This window comes from Lutra lutra, chromosome 14 (genome assembly GCF_902655055.1).
Source record: "Lutra lutra chromosome 14, mLutLut1.2, whole genome shotgun sequence".
In the NCBI taxonomy this organism is placed as follows: domain Eukaryota; kingdom Metazoa; phylum Chordata; class Mammalia; order Carnivora; family Mustelidae; genus Lutra; species Lutra lutra.
This window is the reverse complement of record NC_062291.1, coordinates 48,991,011-49,010,942: the sequence shown is the minus strand read 5'-3', so window position 1 is coordinate 49,010,942 and position 19,932 is coordinate 48,991,011. Positions and strand designations below refer to the sequence as shown.

Here is a 19,932-nt window from a genome sequence, read left to right as displayed (position 1 = left end):
GGTACCACAGGTAGTATAATTTTTAAAAGCCATGAGTCATCAAGAGTCAATCATTTATAAACAATATAATATGAAATACTTTGGTCCTAAGTCCTACTAAATGACCCTTTGCTTAGAACTACAAACATCTTTATTATCTACAAAGGCCCTATTGCAACTCTGGAAATTAGATCTGAGAAATCTCCGAGGTAAAGAGAATGCTGAATGGGCTATTAGGAAAACATACGAAGAGGGATGAATTAATCATATCTTTCTACAGAACCAGTGAACCTTTCCTAACATACAAAGGCATTTGACTTGGACCTAAATTATCTGGATTTTCTATCTACTTAAAACATGATTTGGTAACTTGCTTGGACAGGAGAGTATGTAATATTGAAAAAGACTTTTAAAACACTAAAAAATGGTATTAGTATTACTTTGTTATATTGTTCATAGTCTTTTCCTAAGTATTATCTACACTATTCATTACAATAGATTTAACTATAATTTTTAATATCCTGAGGCCAGAATTTTGATTAAATTGTTCGTGATAAACATACATTCCTTCTTTGCATTAATGATTTATTATTAAGAGAGATCTCTACTTACCCAGAGAACCTAGAGTATTAGCCCAAAGTGCCCCTTGCCTAGTCACCATGTTCAAAATCCTACCAGGACAGAAAGAGAAAGAATTTGTGCTTAGAATCACCATTTCTCTAATATGAAAAATCATAACTATAGCTTTTTACAATGTATAAATCCAACAGCCAAAGTTTTCTTAATTTTATTTATTTTTTATTTTTAAAAGATTTTATTTATTGGGGCGCTTGGATAACTCAGTCACTAAGTGTCTGCCTTTGGCTCGGGTCGTGATCCTGGGGTCCTGGGATTGAGCTTCGCCCTCTCCCACTCCCCCTGCTTGTGTTCCCTCTCTCAGTGTCTCTGTCAAAAAAAGGATAAAATCTTAAAAAGAATTTATTTATTTGAGAGACACAGAGAGAGAGGGAGAGAGAGCGCAAGCAGCGGAAAGGGGAGAGGCAGATAGCCCAATGGGGGCTTGATTCCGGGACCCTGGGATCATGACCTGAGCCAAAGGCAGACGCTTAACTGGCCTTAACTGGCCGAGCTACTCAGGTGCCCATAGTTATTTTTAAAAAGATTTATTGACTTATTTTAGAGAGAGAGCAGGAGCAGGGGGGAGGGGCAGAGGGAGATGGAGAGAAGCAGTCAGAACCACTGAGGCAGAGCTTGATTCCAACACACCTTGATCATGACCTGAGCTGAAATCAAGAATCAGATGCCCAACCAACAGGTGCCCTCCAAAGTTCTATTAACTTAATTTTATTTTTTAAGATTTGTATTTATTTGACAGAGACAGTGAGAGAGGGAACATAAGTAGGGGGATTGGGAAAGGGAGAAACAGATTCCCTGTCGGGCAGGGAGCCCAATGTGCGGCTTGATCCCAGGACCGTGGGATTATGACCTGAGCTGAAGGCAGACACTTAATGACTGAGCCACCCAGGCGCCCCCAGTTTTCATTTTCTTTCTTTTTTAAGATTATTTATTTATTTGAGAGAGAGAGATCATAAGCAGGCAGAGAGGCAGGCAGACAGAGACGGGGAGGCAGGTTCCCCGCCGAGCAGAGAGCCTGACCCGGGGCCCGATCCCAGTACTCTGAGACCATGACCCAAGCTGAAGGCAGAGGCCCCACCCACTGAGCCACTGAGGCGCCCCCAATTTTCTTAAATTTAAAACTTACCTCAGTATCTCCTCAGAATTTATTAAGGATGATTATATAAATATAAATAAAAGTTAAACCTCCAACATTTTCAGGCAGTGAGTAAAGAAATTTATTATTTTTAAATATAAGTCAAATACAGAAAGGCTCGAATGACAACCGAGAATGTATTTTATAAAAAAGCTTATAGTAACTGATTTACATTAAAAATACCATTATAATGGACAAATTAGCTTACAATTTTTTTTAGGGAAGAATATACTTTGGATGTTAAATAGGATCAAAGCGTGGGATGCTGTAGAATATAAAGGAGAATTAAAGGGAAATACTCAAAGAGAAGGGAAAAGCTGTCCAACTAGAATGCATGGAGAAAGCATCCTGTGTCTGCTCCCAGGCTAGAGCGAAGCGGCCAGAGTGAACGCTCAGCACACTCTCAAGGAAGCACAGTTCTGCCTTGCACCAGTGCCAGCTGTCACCAGAACAGTGACAGAGGCAACTGGAGGAAGAAGACAGGACATTCCTCTCCCAGCAGTGTAACACCATCACAGGAATGGGTCTATCCGGACAGCTGACTACTGCTGGAAATTATGGAATTACAGTAAGAGTGAAAAAACTTATTTAACGCAATTAAAAACTCATTTAAATTAATGCCCAAATAACAAAAATTTGTATTATTTCTAAAAGGTTTTTAAAAATATTAGTAATGAAGTATATTGCTTCTAATTAATTCTGTTACATACTTCCTAACATTTTAAGTTCAGCATATTGTTGTCATATGTAACACTTTTTTAAAACTAGTAATTTTCATTACTGCACTGCTGGAAGCACTGCAAACTGGTGAAATTGTTTGGCATATGACTGGACAATGTATCTCCACATACTGGGCCCTTACCTACTTTAATCACCTCTCAATAACCCTTCAAGGCTGAAAGCAGAAAAAACTTACCTAAGATCACAAAACAGTAAGTAATGAAACTAGGCTTTGAAGCTACATAGATCTGTCTGGCCCCAAACCTTATCTTCTTTCCATTTTAGAGGCTGTCTCCTATTTTATTAATTTTATTTTTCGAAGATTTTATTTACTTATTTGAGGGAGAGTACAAGAGAGCACAAGAGGGGATGAGGGGTAGAGGTGGGGAGGGAGCCCAAAGCAGGGGTCAATCCCAGGACCCTGAAATCATAAACTGAGCCAAAGGCAGCCACCTAACTGAGCCACCCAGGTGCTCCAGCTGTCTCCTATTTTAAACACTTCCTATTTAGTAAGATCAGAATTGTTATATAAAAATGATATATTTTAAAAATCTTATCTAAAAAATACAAACCGATTTGACTCTCTCCAAAAATTAGTAACTATCACTGTTTTGAGAAACAAAAGTTATCTTTTCCAGGAGACCTTCCACTTTCTTTCCTTTTTTTTTTTTCTTAAGATTTTATTTATTTGACCAAGAGAGATAGCGAGAGAGGTTAACACAACCAGGGGGAATGGAAGAGGGAGAAGCAGGCTTCCTGCTGAGCAGGGAACCCAACAGGGGGCTCGATCTCAGGACCCTGGGACCATGACCTGAGGTGAAGGCAAATGCTTAAGGACTGAGCCACCCAGGCAACCTGACCATCCACTTTCGTATTTAATATGATGTTAGGGACTTGCTTCAAAGTAATATGGGAGAGAAGAATGAGATGGAGCACAATTGGTCCCAATCCTGATTGACTGTTGAGGATGGATTATGGTTCATGGGTCTTCACTGTACTATTCTGTCTACTTTGGTATATTTTCAAAATTTTCTATAACACAAAAAAGTCAAAAATAAAAATTATTAGAATAAGGGACAAATATATTTTTAAAAGATTTTATTTACTTATTTGACAGTGAGAGGGAGAACAAGAGTGAAAGCACCTGAGAGCACAGGCAGGGGAGTGGCAGGCAGAGGAAAAAGGAGAAGCAGGCTCCCCCATGAGCGGGGAACCTATTATGGGGCTCAATCCTAGGGCCCTGGGATCATGACCTTAGCCGAAGGCAGACACTTAACTGACTGTGCCACCCAGGTGCCCCGGAGTAAGGGACAAATATTAATATACATGTAAAAATATTCAAGGATGTGGCTTAGTAAAGCCAAGATCCACATCCTAACAGGAATATGAGAAACTTGACAAGCCTTCAGGATTCCCAACATCTAATTTAGCAAACCTGCTGCCACCTGCTGGCTAAATAACATACAAAGAAAATGGAGCTTAATGTGTCCTAAAGCAAAACCAGGAGCCATAAAGTTATGTAAAACTAAACATCGAATTATTTAGAGAGTATCTACATGGACTGGTCATGTTTATTTCTTAGACAGGGTGAAGACATCTGTACTTTCCTTTCTCCACAAACTTGAATTTCCTGAGAGAAGACTCAGGAACTACTGCTGATTTCTAGGAATTTTGTGATAGATTTTCTTTAGCCTTCTTTCAGAAACGGAGTGTGAACTCAGTAAGTAGTTCAATTCAAATGACAGCATATCCAGCAATCACTCGTACATGCTTATTTCTTTACTACCAAGTCCTGTGGTTTCTGCATGCCCTCGAACAATCCAAATAATGCAGCAACTCAACAACTTGAAAAGCACGCCCTACGGGCCCACAGAATGAAAAGGTAGGTAAGTTAGGTTGGGGTAGCACCAGCTAACTGAGGGACAATGACCAAAAATCACTCCTTTTAGAATGTTAGCCTCATGTTGGCTCAATGGTTTAAGCATCTGCCTTCGGCTCAGGTCACGATCCTGGGGTCCTGCATCGGGTTCCTAGCTCAGTGGGGAGCCTGCTTCTCCCTCTACCCTTTCTCTCAGCTTGTGGTATCTTTCACTCTCACTGAAATAATTAAATAAAATCTTTTAAAAAACAAACAAAACAAACCTTAGCCTCAGTAACCCGATTCCTTAGTTTCTTTTATTTTGATTAAGAAAATAAAAAAAAATCGATCAAAATGGATATCAATCCTCTAAACATGTGTAATCTCAAGATTGTGTTCATCAGGTCAACAAAGTAGAGGTTAATATTCAAACAGCACTACATGAGATGATTACATAAGACTTACTGTACGTTTCTTGGTTTGGACCAGGACATGTTCTGGGTTTCCTTCAATCCTAGCCGTAGACCATTCATTGCTCCAAATGCAGCCCCTAGTGAATCACAGTAAAAAACAACTGCACTTCAGATTCTTTTTTACTTTTATTTAATAGGAAAAAATAAAAAATGTAAATAATGATCATTTACTTATTTACTGTTATTAAAAATTCTATTTTTAAGTAATCTACACACCTAACATGAAACATGAACTTAAAACCCCAAGATCAAGAGTCACATGGTCCACTGAGTCAGCCAGGTTACCCTCAATAATGATTTTTTAAAACCCTGAAACCAGTACTTGAATTGCTTTTGATTTTAAGAACTTTTGCCTACTTGTATTGAGGACAGTGAAAAAAATTATACCCACCTGTCATACAACATCCTCCAATGGTAAAGAAGGCCAGCTCAAATCTGCCCCGAGTTTTATTAGCTCCAGTCGGTAAAATAAACTCATCTGTATCCTAAAGGGGCAATAACAAAAAAAAAAGCTGAGCTCCCCTCAAAACCCAGTACTTAAAAAGTGTTTTTTAATTTGTCAAATTCACAAAAGTAAAACCTGAGATTAACTAAAACTCAACTATACTTAGTCAAGCATAAAGTAAAACTTTCTGCAACAGCAACACCTAAATCAAAGTGAAGTGAAATGAACTAGACATACAGTTACACTCATTAGTTTCAGGGGGCATTCTCATCAGAACTTTGCTTTTCAATTAAGTTTGACCGATTGTGTATGTAATTTGCCTTCCTTAATGATAAATATGATGCAGCATGCAAGAGAGTTTAGGAAGACCAGCTCTAGAGAAAGGTAAACGGAAAGGTAAGAGAACTAACGGTTTATTTGATTGAGATACCACTGTGGAAAAAGAACTCTCATTCTATAGCTACTATTTATCAAGCACAATTTTACTATTATCATAAAAAATAAGCAGAAACTATAAAAGCATAACAGTTTGGATCAATTATGCAAGGACAAAATTACCTTCTTAATTCTTAACAGTTTGGGGAAGTTATCTATTTTATTAATCTTAGACAGCTATAATCTCTTTCTAGTAAATGCATATGCAAATTTGATATGAAACCCATGAAGGCTATCTAAGAATTTTAAGTTGAAAATGCTACTGTAAGAGCACAATATGATTGATTCTATAATACAATACACTCATACAGAACACATTCAATACAGGTTTGCCAAGCTTTCTATACATAAATGGTTAAAATAAGCCATAAGCACACACCGCTGGCAATTTGCTAACAAGCAAACATCACTTTACCAAATATGGAACTTCAGTAAATGCATTCCTGATTAGGAAAACTGCAGCTATGCACTGGTTTTTGATTTCTAGCTTATGCATACATTCTCACCAAAAAGTACACAAATAAGCAAGCGCATCTACTTTCATCACACAGAAACAGTCTGTTGGGCAATAATAAGCCAACTCTGAAGAGATCCCATATCATGATACACATGGTTTCTCAAAAGTTTTGGACCTTTAAATTAATCACTTAGTTTTAAACTGTACTTCTGGCTTGGAATTTTTAGAAATACTATATTTAATGAGGTATATAATTCTTCAACCTAGAAATGGATCGCTAATTACAAACAGGGAATTTTTTTTTAAAGGTCATGATGAACATTAATAAGCAAAGTGCATGTTATCACCAACTCAACTCTTTGCTAGGGTCAACCATAATAAAAGTACTAAGAGGACTGAAGGCAAATGTATATCAGTTCACACACAGAGCCTCTTGAAAACAATTTCATGGTTAGCTGTCATTGGGGCTTAATCTTTTAAATGCAACTAGAATGTACTGTTTCACTTAATTTTTTAAAAAGATTTTACTTGTGTACTTGACAGAGACAGAGATAGTGAAAGAACATGAGTGGTGGTGGGAGAAGGGGGGGGGGGTGGGGAGAGGGAGAAGTAGGCTCCCTTCCGAGCAGAGAGATGGATGCACAGCAGGAATCGATCCCAGGACCCTGGGATCACGACCTGAGCTGAAGGCAGATGCTTAACTGAATGAGCCACCCAAGAGCTCCTTAAATGTACTGCTTCACGTAACAAAAATTTGCAAAGACTTTTTTGAGGGAGGGGACACTGGCCAAATTACATTAATCCTGGGAGAAAATGAAAAGGCTTTTGGTTTCTATAAAAATATGATCAATAGCTTATTATGTTATGAAAAAAACTTTTGCAAGCCAAATTTGAACTGTAAGAGATAAACACTTAACAGGTTGCTCTTGAAGTAAAGATAACACATGCATACAGGGAAGATACACTGAAAAGTTCTCGTGCTGAGGACACTGGGTAACAATCACCAGTACCACTGTTTGCCACACAGAAGAGAAATGCATCCAAAGATGGGCACCACTGTACCTGATAAAATAGTCAGAAGGCCAAGATTATGTGAAATATTTATATTTCAACTGGAGATACTGGATGTTAGAAATATTCAAATTCATCTTGTTTTTATACTGGATGTTCATCTGGCCTAAAAAGCGGAAGATTATCTACCAAATGTAATTTTTAATTTATCAGTGATGATGCAAAGGTGGTGACAACACAAAGCAATAGTCAGAGAAACCACAAATAGTGCCTCAGATAAGAAGTTGTTGACAAAAACCAGTATATGGTGAGTTCACATGTAGTATTTAAGATGTCTCTGTACTTCCGAAGTATGGAAAACTGTTCCATAAAATTCAGTTTTAACTAAGGTAACCTTTAAATTTAGGCTTTCCATGGTTTTTATAACGAGATGAGAAAAACTTTTCAATTCTGAAACCCCTTTTGCATTTGAATGGAAAAGGTCACTACAAATGTTTGTCATTAAGCAAGAATCCCAATTTTTTAAAATTGATGTCTAACCTTACCAAGCCCCACCTAGCACTGCAGGGTCACAATGTTATGTATTTATGTATTTATTTATTATTTTTTATTAACATATAATGTATTATTAGCCCCAGGGGTACAGATCTGTGAATTGCCAGGTTTACACACTTCACAGCATTCACCATATTTTTAAATGGAGTTACAGTACCTTTAAAAGGTTGTACATTCAAACTACATTCAACATTTAAGCAAAACACATGTGACTAGTTTTGAAATTTTGAGTAAAATACTGAGAGAGGTATTCTTGAAATAAAATCAATAAACATACACTGCAGATATTTGACAAACATTTCCTGCAAAAACAAACAAGTCCCAAATCAACTTGCTTCTATTGAAACACAATGAACAAGAAATGCAGGCAATTACTGTCAGTGATTCAAATTGAAACAAAAAGTCCCAACCACTACTCTTAAAAAACCACCCCAAAACCCATCCTATTTACTGATACGTAATTCAAATACCATATAATTCACCTATTTAAAGTGTATAATTCAATGGTTTTTAGCATATTCAGTGTTATACAACAAAGACTATCATCTTTAGAGCATTTTCACTATCCCAAAAAGAACCCCATACCTGTTAGCAGTCATTCTCCATTTCTCCCCTACCCTGAGCAGCTCCTGATCAGTCTGCTTTCTGTCTCTTTGTATTTGCCAATTCTGGACATTTCATGTACATAGAATCATACAATATATGGCCTTTTGTGACTGGCTTCTTTCATGTAATAATAAGTTTACAAGGCTCGACCATGTTCCAGCATGTATCATCACTTCTTCCTTTTTTTCCTGCTAAATATCTCATTGCATGGAGATGCCACATTTTGTTTATTTTTAAGTTGACAGACATTTGGGTTGTGTCTCCCCCCTGGCTATTTAGAATAAACCTGATAAGCGCATTCGTGCACAACCTCTCGTGTGGACATATGTTTCCAATTCTCTTGGATATATATCTGACTAGATTACTGGGTCATATGGTAACTCTATTTTTCACATTTTGAGAAACTGTCCAATTCTCTTGGGTATAAATCTATTGAGCAGAATTAGTGGGTCAAATGGTAACTCTATTTTTAATATTTTGAGAAATTATCAGACTGTTTCCAAAGCAGCTGTTTCAATTTACATTTCCACCAGCAGTGCATGAAGGTCCAATTTCTCCATATCCTCACCAACATCAGTTATTGCATGTTTCTGATAATACCTATAGCAGTGGTGAAGGAGTATCTCACGTCGGTTTTGTGATTTGCATTTCCCTAGTAAGTGACATTAAATATCTTTTATGATTATTGAACATTTCTATATCTGTTTAGGGAAACATCTACTCAAATCCTTTACTCTTTTTTATTCTTAATTTTTAAAGATTTTATTAATTTATTTGTCAGAGAGAGAGAGAGAGAACACAAGCAGGGGGAGTGGAAGACAGGGAGAGGCAGGGTCCTTGCTGAGCAAGGAGCCTGATGCAGTACTTGATCCCAAGACCCTGGGATCATGACCTGAGCTGAAGGAAGATGCTTAAGCTTAACTGACTGAGCCACCCAGGCGTCCCTAAAGCTATAAATTACTGACAGTAACAACTGAGAGAAGGAGTACACACCTGTTAAAGAAGAAGTGTTTTTGCATGTTATGGAAGTTAAACTGGTAAAAATTCTAACTAGATTTATAATTTTAGGATTTTAATTTTAGGATGTTAAATCCTTCAGTAACTAAAAGGAATATAACTACAGAACATACACAAAAGAAAATGAGAAAGAGATTTAAACATTTCACTGAAAAAAATAAATCAACTAAACACAAAAGACAGTAATTCAAAAAATGAAGGACAAAAAAGCTAGAAGACGTATAAAAAACAAACAGCAAAATGACAGAAATCCCTCCTTATCAGTAATCATTTTAAATATAAGTGGATCAAACTGTCTAACCAAAAGACATAAGACTGGCACAATAGATAAAATACCAGGATCCAACTACACTGGGGGTTACTTTCATACCAGAGACACAAAAAGATTCAAACTGAAGTGACAGAGAAAGATATTCTATGCAAATAAAATCCAAGACAGCAGGGTGGCCATACTAATATCAGAAAATATAGACTTTAAATAAATGAAAGATTACAAAGAAAGAGAATATTAATAAATGGTCCAATACAACAAAAAGATTCAATTATAAACATTTATACACCTAGTAACAGGCCATTAAAATATATTAAATATAAAACAGTGGAATGAAAGGGAGAAATAGAAATTTCTACAGTAATAATTGGAGACTTCAATACTCTATTCTCAATAATGATAATAATCATAACCAGACAGAAAATAAGGAAATATGAGCACTTAACACCATAAAACAAAGAACAAACAGATCTAACAAACATCTACAAAACACTCTACCTATCAGTAATATAACAGCATAGACATTTTTCTCCAGTGCATGTGGGACATTTTCCAGGACAAATAATATATTAGGACACAAATCAAGTCTCAATGGATTTTAAAATATACCATACAGACTATCTTCTCCAACCACAAGAGTATGCATTAGAAATCAGTAACAGAAATAAAATAAAAAATTCATAAATTCATGGAAATTAAACAATATACCCATAAACCACCAACAGATCAAAGAAGAAATCATAAGGGAAATTAGAAAATACTTAAGAGATCAATAAAAAAGAAAACATAACATATCAAAACTTATGAGATCCAGTGAAAGTAGTGCTAAGGGGAAAATTCAGAGCTACAAATGCTTATTAAAAATATCAGAAAGATCTCAAATATACAACCTAACTTTGCAACTTAAGGAAACTTGAGGAACTAGAAAAAGAAATATGAGAGTACTATAAAAAATTGCATGCCAACAAATTGGATAACCTTGATGAAATATACAAATTCCTAGAGACATAAAACTCACCAAGAAACAGGAAATCCGAACAGGCCTATAACTGGTGAGAAGTGTGAAATCAGGAATAAAAAATGTCACACCAGGGACACCAGTGTGGCTCAGTTGGTTAAGGGTCCAACTTTTGATTTCAGCTCAGGTCATGATCTCAGGGTTGTGAGATAGAGCCCAACATTGGGCTCTGTGCTAGGCATGGAGCCTGCTAAAATTTCTCTTTCTCCTTCTCTCTCTGCCCCTGCCCCCCTTTAACTCCATGTTCTCTCTCTCTCTAACACAAAACATAAGTCACAATCAAGAAAAGCCCTGGACCTAATGACTTCACTCGTGAAATCTATCCAACATTTAAAGAAGAACTAACGCCAATTCTTTTCAAACTTTTCCAAAAAAATTGAAGTGGAGGTAATATTTGGTATAAGGCCAGGATTACCCTCATACCAAAGCCAGACAAAGACACTACAAGAAAACTACAGACCAATATCCCCTATGAATACTGACGCAAAATCCTCAACGAAATACTAGGAAAACAAACTCAGCAGCATATTAAAAGGATTACACACCATGACCAAGTGGGATTTATTTATGTAATGCAAGATGGCCCAATATATTAAAACTGATCAACATAATACACCACATTAAAAGAAAGAAGGGGGAAAAAAAACCACGATCACCTCAACTACTGCAAAAAAAGTATTTCACAAAATCCAACATACTTTTAAGATAAGAAGAATTCAACAAACTAGGAATAGAAGGAAACTACCTCACATAATAAAAGCCATATATGAAAATCCCACACTGAACATTATATTAAACCATAAAAGATAAAAGTTTTCCCTCCAAAATCAGAAAAAGGTAAGGATACCCATTTCTGCCATTCTTCTTTCGAAACAGCACAAGTCCCCTGATATCTGTAAGTAGAATATTCCTATAAAACCTCCTGTAAGTCAAAATGTCATAAAGCAAAGAAGCAATTATCATCAACTTACATGGAAAAATGTTTTGAGTATTCCTAGACCTAAAATAAAACCTCTCAGTGTTTTCTGATACCTTAAGACACAGCTTGCTATCAAACACGCAAAATAAATGAAGATAAAGCACAGATGCTCACAGATAAGCTGCGATGGCTTGCTGCTGAGATGCTGAGTGCAGATCCCCAGGAAGGAGCTCGATGGTGCCACTATAACAGCTCACTGCAAAACAAATGCTGAATGCTATTTTTGCTTTTTTGGTAAAAGCAAAAATTCTCTTCTGATTTCTTCTGTTCAGCATAAACAGGTACTACATACAGACCTACATAATATAGATCTCTCATGAAGGTGAAATGGAACAATGTGAACTTTCAAAAAGCAGGGGATATTTGTACTAGATGTTCTAGCTACAGCAATTAGGCAAGAAAAAATAAAAGGTATCCAAATTGGAAAGGAAGAAGCTAAATTTTCTTTCTTTGCAGATAAATCTTATATGTAGAAAATCCTAGATATTGCACAAGGAAACCTATTAGATCTACTAAACAAATTCAGCAAAGTAGCAGGATACAAAGTCAACACAAAAAATTAAAAGGATTTCCATATGCTAGTAATGGACAATTTGAAAAGAAATTTTAAAAAGCAATTCCACTTATAATAGCATCAAAAAGAATAGGGGTGCCTGGGTCACTCAGTTGGTTAAGTGTCTGCTTCAGCTCAGTTCATGATCCCAGGATCCTGGGATCAAGCCCCAAAAGGGGCTCCTTGCTCCACAGGGAGCCTGCTTCTCCCTCTTCCTACTGCTCCCCCTAGTTGTGCTCTCCCTCTCATCCCCTCACCCTCTGTTAAATAAAGAAATAAAAAACCGTATCTTTAAATAAAAAAAAGAATACTTAGGAATGAACTTAACCGATGAGGTAAAAGTCTTACAAAATGAAAACCATAAAACCTCTTAAACGCAAACAAAGAAGAAAGGGAAACATAACCCATGTGTGCGGGTTGGAAGACTCAATACTGTTAAGATATCAAAACCATACAAGAGAATCTACAGATTCAATGTAATCCCTATCAAAATACCATGTTTTTGCAAATGGAAACACCTATCCTCTAATTAATATGGAATCTCAATGAGCCCCAAACAGCCAAAACAATCTTGAACAAGAACAATAATCAGGATGTTTAGGTGGCTCAGTTGGTTAAGTGTCTGCTTTTGGCTCAGGTCATGATCCCAGGGTCCTGGGATTGAGTCCTGCATCAGGCTCCTCACTCAGCGGGGAGCTTGCTTCTCCCTCTACCTGCTGCTCCTCCTGCTTGTGCTCTCTGACAAAAATAAAAAAGAAAGAAAGAAAGAAAGAGAACAATAATCACGTTTCCTGATTTCAAAACTTACTACAAGGCTACTGTAATCAAGAGTGTGATACTGACAAAGACAGACAAACAGACCAATGAAACAGAATAGTGAACCTGGAAATAAACCCTCACATATAGTCAAATGATTCTGAACTAGATTGCCAAGACCATTCCATGAGGAAAAAACACTCTTAACAAATGAGGCTCTGAAAACCAGATATCCACATGAACAAGTAAAATTGGATCCTTACCTAACACCTAATAAAAAAATTAAACACCTAATATAAAAATTGAATGGATCTAAATATAAGACCTAAAATCAAAAAAGCTCTTAGAAGAAAACATGGGAGAAAAGCATGACACTGGATTTGGCAATGACTTCTTGGATTTGACACCAAAGCACAGGCAACAACAACAAAAAAAAAGAAAAATAAGGGGCGCCTGGGTGGCTCAGTGGGTTAAAGCCTCTGCCTTTGGCTCAGGTCACAATCTCAGGGTCCTGGGATCGGGCCCCTCATTGGGCTCTCTGCTCGGTGGGAAGTCTGCTTCCCCTCCTCTCTCTGCCTACTTGTGATCTCTCTCCCTCTGTCAAATGAACAAAGAAAATCTTAAAAAACAAAAAAAGAAAAATAAGAACTGGCCTTTGTGAAAATTTAAAAATACTGTGCCTCAAAAGATAGTAATCAGCATAGTAAAAAGGCACCCACAGGATGTGAGAAAATATTTGCAAGTCATGTTACCTGATCAGGGGTTAATATTCAGAATATATAGAGAACTTAAATTCAACAACAATAAAGACTCAATTCAAAAATAGGACAAAGAACTTAAAAATAAGCATTTCTCCAAAGGTATGGCAATGGGCATAAAATGGGCAAAAATCATATGAAAAGGTGTTCAACATTACTAATCATTAGGGTCATGCAACTCAAAACTACAAGGAGCACCACCTCATACCCATTAGAATAGCTATGATCAAAAAACCGCAGAAAACAACAAGTGTTGATGAGGATGCGGAGAAATTGCAAACCTTGTGCAGTTCTTGGGAATGTAAAATGGTATAGTGCTATGGAACACAGTATGGCAGTTCCTCAGATAAATAATAATAAAATTTCCATAAAATCCAGTAATTTCACTTCTGAATATATAACTGAAATTAAAAGGTTCAGGAAGAGACATTTGTATACTAATGTCCAGAGCAACACTACCCCCAATAGCTAAAATATGAAAGCAATCCAAGCGTCCAGGGACAGATGGATAAGCAGAATGGAATATTATTCAATTAAATATTAGTCGGCCTAAAAGGAAGGAAATTCTGACACATGCTATAGCATAAGTGAAACTTGAGAATATTATGTTAAATGAAATAAGCTAATCACAAAAAGACAGATACTATAATTCTACTTTTTTGAGGTACTTAAGAGTATCAAAACCAGAAACAGAAAGCAGAACGGTGGTTGCCATGGGATGGGTGGGTGGAATGAAGTTATTTTTCAACGGGTATAGTTTGTTTTACACGATGAAATGAGTTACAGATATGATAGGTGGTAATTGTTGCACAATATTATAAACGTAGTTAATACTACTGGACAGTACACTTAAAAAAGGGTAAGATAGTAAATTTAATGTTAGTACATTTCACAATTTAAATGGGAAAGGGGAAAAAAACCCAAAACACCTCAAACCCCAAAAACCCTTCAAAGGGAATTAGTTAATTAGTACCAGAGAGATAAAAGTCAAATCCCGAAGTTTCTGAGAAAAGAAAAAGAAAAGAAAAAGGAGTTGGTGCCTCCAGAAATATGTATCACAGATCTAGTTAGCATAAGAACCTGGATTTTTTTTTTTAAAGCAATAAGATAAATCACCAAACTAAGAAATTCATAAAAGGACTAGTCTTAATTTTACCTGAATGAGATACCGTGGATCCACATTTAAATACGGAGACAGAGGATTCATACCAGTCACTAGAGAGAAAACATCACATTGCAATGAAATTTTAAAAAGTTATTTCATTCAGTGTTAATTACGCTGTTTCAGGTGTTCTTCAATTTTTATTTACAGGCTCACTGAATATGAAATTTTCTCCTTTTCTACTTTTCTCCTTATCCTGTCTGGCAGTTTTGTGGCTGTCTCCTCCTGAGGTCCTGAATTTCAAACCAAGTCCTGCACTAGTGGCTCAGGCTCTCATACCAAGAAGATATTGGCAATAATGTGGATCAAATAATCAAAGGAGCAGGAAGCATAGCCGAAGTCAATTATAAAGCTAATTTCCTCTACTTTGCTACAAGGATGCTTGACATCTACACAAATTGCAAAATAAGACTGACAATAGACAAGTGAATTTCATGGGAAAACCAGTGCTTGGGTTGAGTTATATATAAATATTTTAAGGCCGTTCCTTCAAATCTTAGTATTGATAGTTGCTGACAAAGGTGATTTGCTGTGGCAGTGTAGAACACTGTTGGGTCATCACCACAGGAATGGGAGTCAGGACAAAAGAAAATGGAAACTCTTAGAGAGCCAGACTTGAATCCCACTAACTTTGACAATGGGAAAAAAATCTATCAAGGAATATCAACTTTCTCATATTCTGAATTTAATCCTTGAATCCTCTGAATGTCCACAAATCTAAGAAATACCCATGACTCTAGTCCTTTCGTCAACTGAAAGTCCTATTAATTCTATATTCAATATTCATTTCGAACTTTTACTTACCACCATCCTTACTGCTACCATCTTAGTCCAACCATTAAATCTCACCTAGACTACAGTAACAATCTCCTACCTAAATGAACTCCTTAATCTGCTCTAATCCCTTCAATTCACTTCCTATATAGTAACCAAAGTGACTTTTTTTTAGGAAAAGGAAATCAGCCTTAATGGCTTCCATTCACAATTTTAATCAAATCCAAACTCCTTACCAAGGCTTATAAAACATTGCATTAGCAGCCATTACTTGCTCTCCTGATCTCATTATCTCCTACTGCTCCAACTCCCTCTCAATTTTGTAGACACACTGGCCCATCAGATGTTCTTTAAACATGTCAGGTCTGTCCCCCCCCACCCCAGGGCACTTGGACTAACCATTTTCCCTTGTGTACCTCCATGTGCCTATGCGCCCCCACATTTGTATTGTATTCAAGTCACAGCTCAAATGTAAACACCCTCTGGTTGCTTTCCCTGACCTATTTATTCTAAAACAGTGACCTGCTCCCGTCCCCTGATCCTGTTTTGATGCCTTTACATACACTTATTAACTGAAATGTGTTTGTATTACTTGGCAAACTAGGATGTAAACTCCATGAAAGCAGCAATCATCTCTTTTTACCACTGGTAGTCCTGCACCCAGAAAAGTCGTTGGCCCATTCCAGGTGTTCCGTGAATGGTGGTCACCCTCGACCTCTCAATTTACCTTCAAACCTTAATCAAATTAATGTAACAATGCTTTGTCATATTAAGGCAGTGCCCTTTGTGCTCCAAAACTCAGACCTCGGAAGGCTTATTATAAGTATAATGTGTTCCAGATTCAGTTTTGACATAAGTGACACTAGGACTCTTTTGCTCTTGACCAAAGAAGACCTGGAGAAGTAGAACAAGTTATATTCATCCAGCTGAATACCCGCAAAGTCCCAAACATCTGGACGACATTCACAGGATTGAGAGGGCACAGACAGGTGGTATTCATATTTCTGCACTTTTGACCTTGCATATTTCGTTTCCTAAAATTCTTACCTGGCTTCTTTTTTCAAGTCCATAAATGGCCTATATAGTGCAGTTCACTTCTTGGCTCCTCCGCTGGCCCGACTCAGATTTCTTTCTTGCCTACATTCAATATTAAATGTTCTGCCCTGAAGGCTACATAGCAGTTTCGAAACACTGACTTAAAGCTTAAAAGTTATTTATAGCCTATTTGGAATGTATTTACTCGCAGAGGTAGGCTCTCCTCTTAATCTAGAGTCAAACACACAGCTCCACGCACAAGAAATGTGTGGTAGGAAAGATAAGGCACCACACTCGTTTATAAAGGGAAGAAAACATGCAGCATCCCGCGTCCACGTCACCCGGACAGAACTTCTCGGGGATCCATGGCTCCAAAAACTCGAGCGGCAGCGCAAACACCCTAACCCCATCACTGGTACTGAAGATTTTAAGAGCCAGCCGAAAAAAAAACACAGTAAACACACTATACGTCTGGCGGAGTCGCCAAGAACCACTGAGAAATGTTCACAAGGTAGGCCTGATACTTACGCGGGACGCCGGCCAAATCCGCGTGCGAGTAACCTGCCCCGCCGGCTCCAAAAAAGCCGGCCAACCCCCCTGTGGTTTTGTTCCCGCTTCCCCCGCCGCTCTCCATGGTGTCGCAGCAAAGTGCTCGTCTGCTTCTCACCGCCGCCTCAGGCCAGGTTCGTCTGTTCTGCCGTTGCTCCCCAGAAACAGCGGGGAGACCCGCGTTCCCACCGCCTCCTTCACACGGTGACCTTCCGGGAGCCGGTACCCGCTAATCCTTGCACTTCCGTTTTGCGACATTATACGTCCCGGAAAACGGAAGCGCCTGACGGCAGCCTTCCGGTGGTGGGAAAGTGAACCAAGGCAGAATCAAAGCGGCGCATCCTGAGGCAGGTGGGGGTGCCTGTGGAAGAGGGAAGGCAGGCGGCTGGCTAGGGCTTGGCTCGGGAGGCCGGCAGAGCAGCAACTGCAGAGAGAGGCAGCGGCAAAGAGGGAATGGTGCCGGGAGGCGCCGAGGAGGAGGCGCAGTCCGTCCCTCTCAGGGTTAGTGAATGAGGCTCTCCGCCCGGGCCGGCCCGGGGACTCTGCGCTGCGGGTCCCAAGCATGAGTGCGGGCCCCGGCTGTGAGCCCTGCACCAAGCGACCCCGCTGGGGCGCCGCTGCAACTTCTCCGCCGGCCGCCTCGGACGCCCGGAGCTTCCCCAGCAGGCAGAGGCGCGTCCTCGATTCCAAGGACGCTCCCGTGCAGTTCAGGGTCCCACCGTCCTCGTCAGGCTGCGTCCCGGGGCGGGCGGGACCGCACAGAGGCAGCTCCACCTCGCTTGGTACGTGGGGAAATAAAGATCTTTGTCCTTCGCTTTGGCCCGAACCTTTCGGTTTCTGTCTGGGGACCCAGGGACTCCAGTCACCCCTTTCTGGTGTCTTGTGTGCACCACTCTGAGGCCGTCTTGCTGAGCCAATAAGGTCACTAGTAGGGGAATGTGGCCAAATTTTCTCCTTTGGGATTGGTGGTGTGAGAAACCCTGGTGAGCAGTTACTCTCAGGGGGGAAAATGGCAGTAGACTCCACCTGTTTGCTTTTCTCGAGTTTGACTGAGAAATTGCCTTGGTTAAGAAAGTCTAATTGTGTATGTGAAGCTCCAGCCTTTAGATGGAAAAAAGGTACAAAGAAGGTCACAACTTCTCTTGGTTCAGATTTTATATCCGGGGGCTGCAGAGCTGTTAGTATTAGCTGGCATTGTGCTTGTTTCTGGCATACAGGGTTGAACAAGTGTAACTTGGGCACTGTCTTCAGATCCTAAAATCTGTCAGGAGAGATAAACAATTACAAAGTCCACATGCTGACAGGTGAGAGACATACATCATTATGGTAGGAGTCAGGAATCTTAATCCACTCTGTGGGATCAGAGATAATCTCCCAGAAGATGAGGTGCTTATTCTGAGGGCTAAAAAAGGATGAAGAGTTAGCTAGAAAAGAGGAAGTAAGGAAATGTTCCTGAAGTGCAACTGGTGCATACTGTCAACAGAAGAGAGTAGAGAGAGATGGGGCTGCAGGGAGGTAGGAAAGGATCAGATCATACTGGGAAATATAGGCAGTCCTGAGGGTTTTGAATTTTACCTCTAAGGACAGTGAGAAGCTTTTAATGTGTTTTCAGTAGGGAAGCGACTATGTGTATGTGCATGCACCCACATCTTTTTTTTTTTTTTTAAAGGTCTCTGGCTGGTGGGTAGAAAATGAAGAATGGATTGAAAGAGAGAGGAAGAACAGGCCCAAGACTAAAGGAGTTAGTCTAGGTGGGAGATAATGATGGTTTATACTTGGTAGTGTATAGTAGAGAGGGAGAGAAGTGAATGGAATCAGAGAATGGGATCTGTGGGTTTGTACCTGTTAAATTAATTTGTGCTGGAAGTAAAGATTTGGGGATTCTTGGCATAAACGTGATAATTGATGCTTTGGACATACATTCGATCATATAAAGCATATAGAGAAAATAAAGGTGACCTAGGAAAGAAACTTTAGGAACACCATCATCTAAGAGTAGCCTGAAGAGAAGCAGTCAGAAGAGTAGAGTGAAAGCCTGACTTTTGTTGTGTCATGCAGGAAAGAACATTTCAAAAAGGATGCAGTTGTCAACAGTGTAGAAGGCTGGCCAGAGGTCCGTCTTTGGGTGACTGGTGTAAACTTAGTTCTCTCAGGACTTAGAGGCATTGGGGAGTAGATCTCAACTATAAATCGAAGGATGAGCAGGATTTGCTGTATAGATCAAGGAGAGAAAGAAATACGCAGAGGGAATGGTATGTGCAAAGGTGGTAGGAATGGAGCATAAAATGACAGGAGTGACAGGACTTAAGGCCAGGAAGAAGGATAGAACTTACTATGGACAAATTCTAGTGCCATTTCAAGGACTTTGGACTTTATTCTCTGGTTAATAGGAAGCCACTGAAAGCTTTTAAAGAGAGAGATAACATTTGTTTAATATTTTGGAAAAGATGGCTTAGTGGCCTTTGGACTTCTCTACCTGCAGTCCACTGTATAAATTCAGCCACTATACAGAGTAAGAAATCTTTGAACTGGGTAAATATGCCATATTTATTGCAAACATGTTTCATGAAATAATACCTATTATGTAGGACGCGTTCTCACGTTGTTTGTATTTCACTATAAAAAGTTAGTCCTTTAAATATTACTCAGCCATCAGAAAGAATGAAATCTTTTCTTTTCCAATGCTGTCGGATGGAGCTAGAGTGTATTATGCTAAGAAAAATAAGTCAGAGAAAGACAAATGCCATATG

At 38.7% G+C, this 19,932-nt stretch overlaps 2 protein-coding genes and 1 non-coding gene across 6 annotated transcripts in view; 1 reads left to right on the top strand and 2 right to left on the bottom strand.

Annotated features, from left to right (window-relative positions):
- LOC125085131 (mitochondrial import inner membrane translocase subunit Tim23) overlaps positions 1–17,412 on the bottom strand; it is a 29,836-nt gene extending 12,424 nt beyond the window's left edge. Inside the window, exons 1-5 of the mRNA XM_047703340.1 lie at positions 17,162–17,412; positions 14,819–14,877; positions 5,193–5,286; positions 4,794–4,878; positions 592–650 (exon numbers count right to left, since the gene is read on the bottom strand). Of these exons, the coding sequence (XP_047559296.1) occupies positions 592–650; positions 4,794–4,878; positions 5,193–5,286; positions 14,819–14,877; positions 17,162–17,267 (403 nt within the window). The 5' untranslated portion in view covers positions 17,268–17,412. The remainder of the gene's footprint in view (positions 1–591; positions 651–4,793; positions 4,879–5,192; positions 5,287–14,818; positions 14,878–17,161) is intronic.
- Positions 2,100–2,303, bottom strand: LOC125085364 (small nucleolar RNA SNORA74). Its single transcript, XR_007122890.1, has one exon. It is a non-coding gene; the product is annotated as a small nucleolar RNA SNORA74 (small nucleolar RNA).
- Positions 17,413–17,474: 62 nt separating the features above from the next.
- PARG (poly(ADP-ribose) glycohydrolase) overlaps positions 17,475–19,932 on the top strand; it is a 119,091-nt gene continuing 116,633 nt past the window's right edge. Inside the window, exon 1 of one of the 4 annotated variants that reach the window (XM_047703334.1) lies at positions 17,475–17,533. Coding sequence is in view for 1 of the 4 variants with exons in the window: in XM_047703331.1 (XP_047559287.1) it covers positions 17,745–17,964 (220 nt within the window). In the remaining 3 variants the exon portion in view is untranslated. Of the gene's footprint in view, positions 17,965–19,932 lie in introns of all 4 variants that reach the window. The other 3 variants (XM_047703335.1, XM_047703332.1, XM_047703331.1) reach the window with 3 other exon arrangements.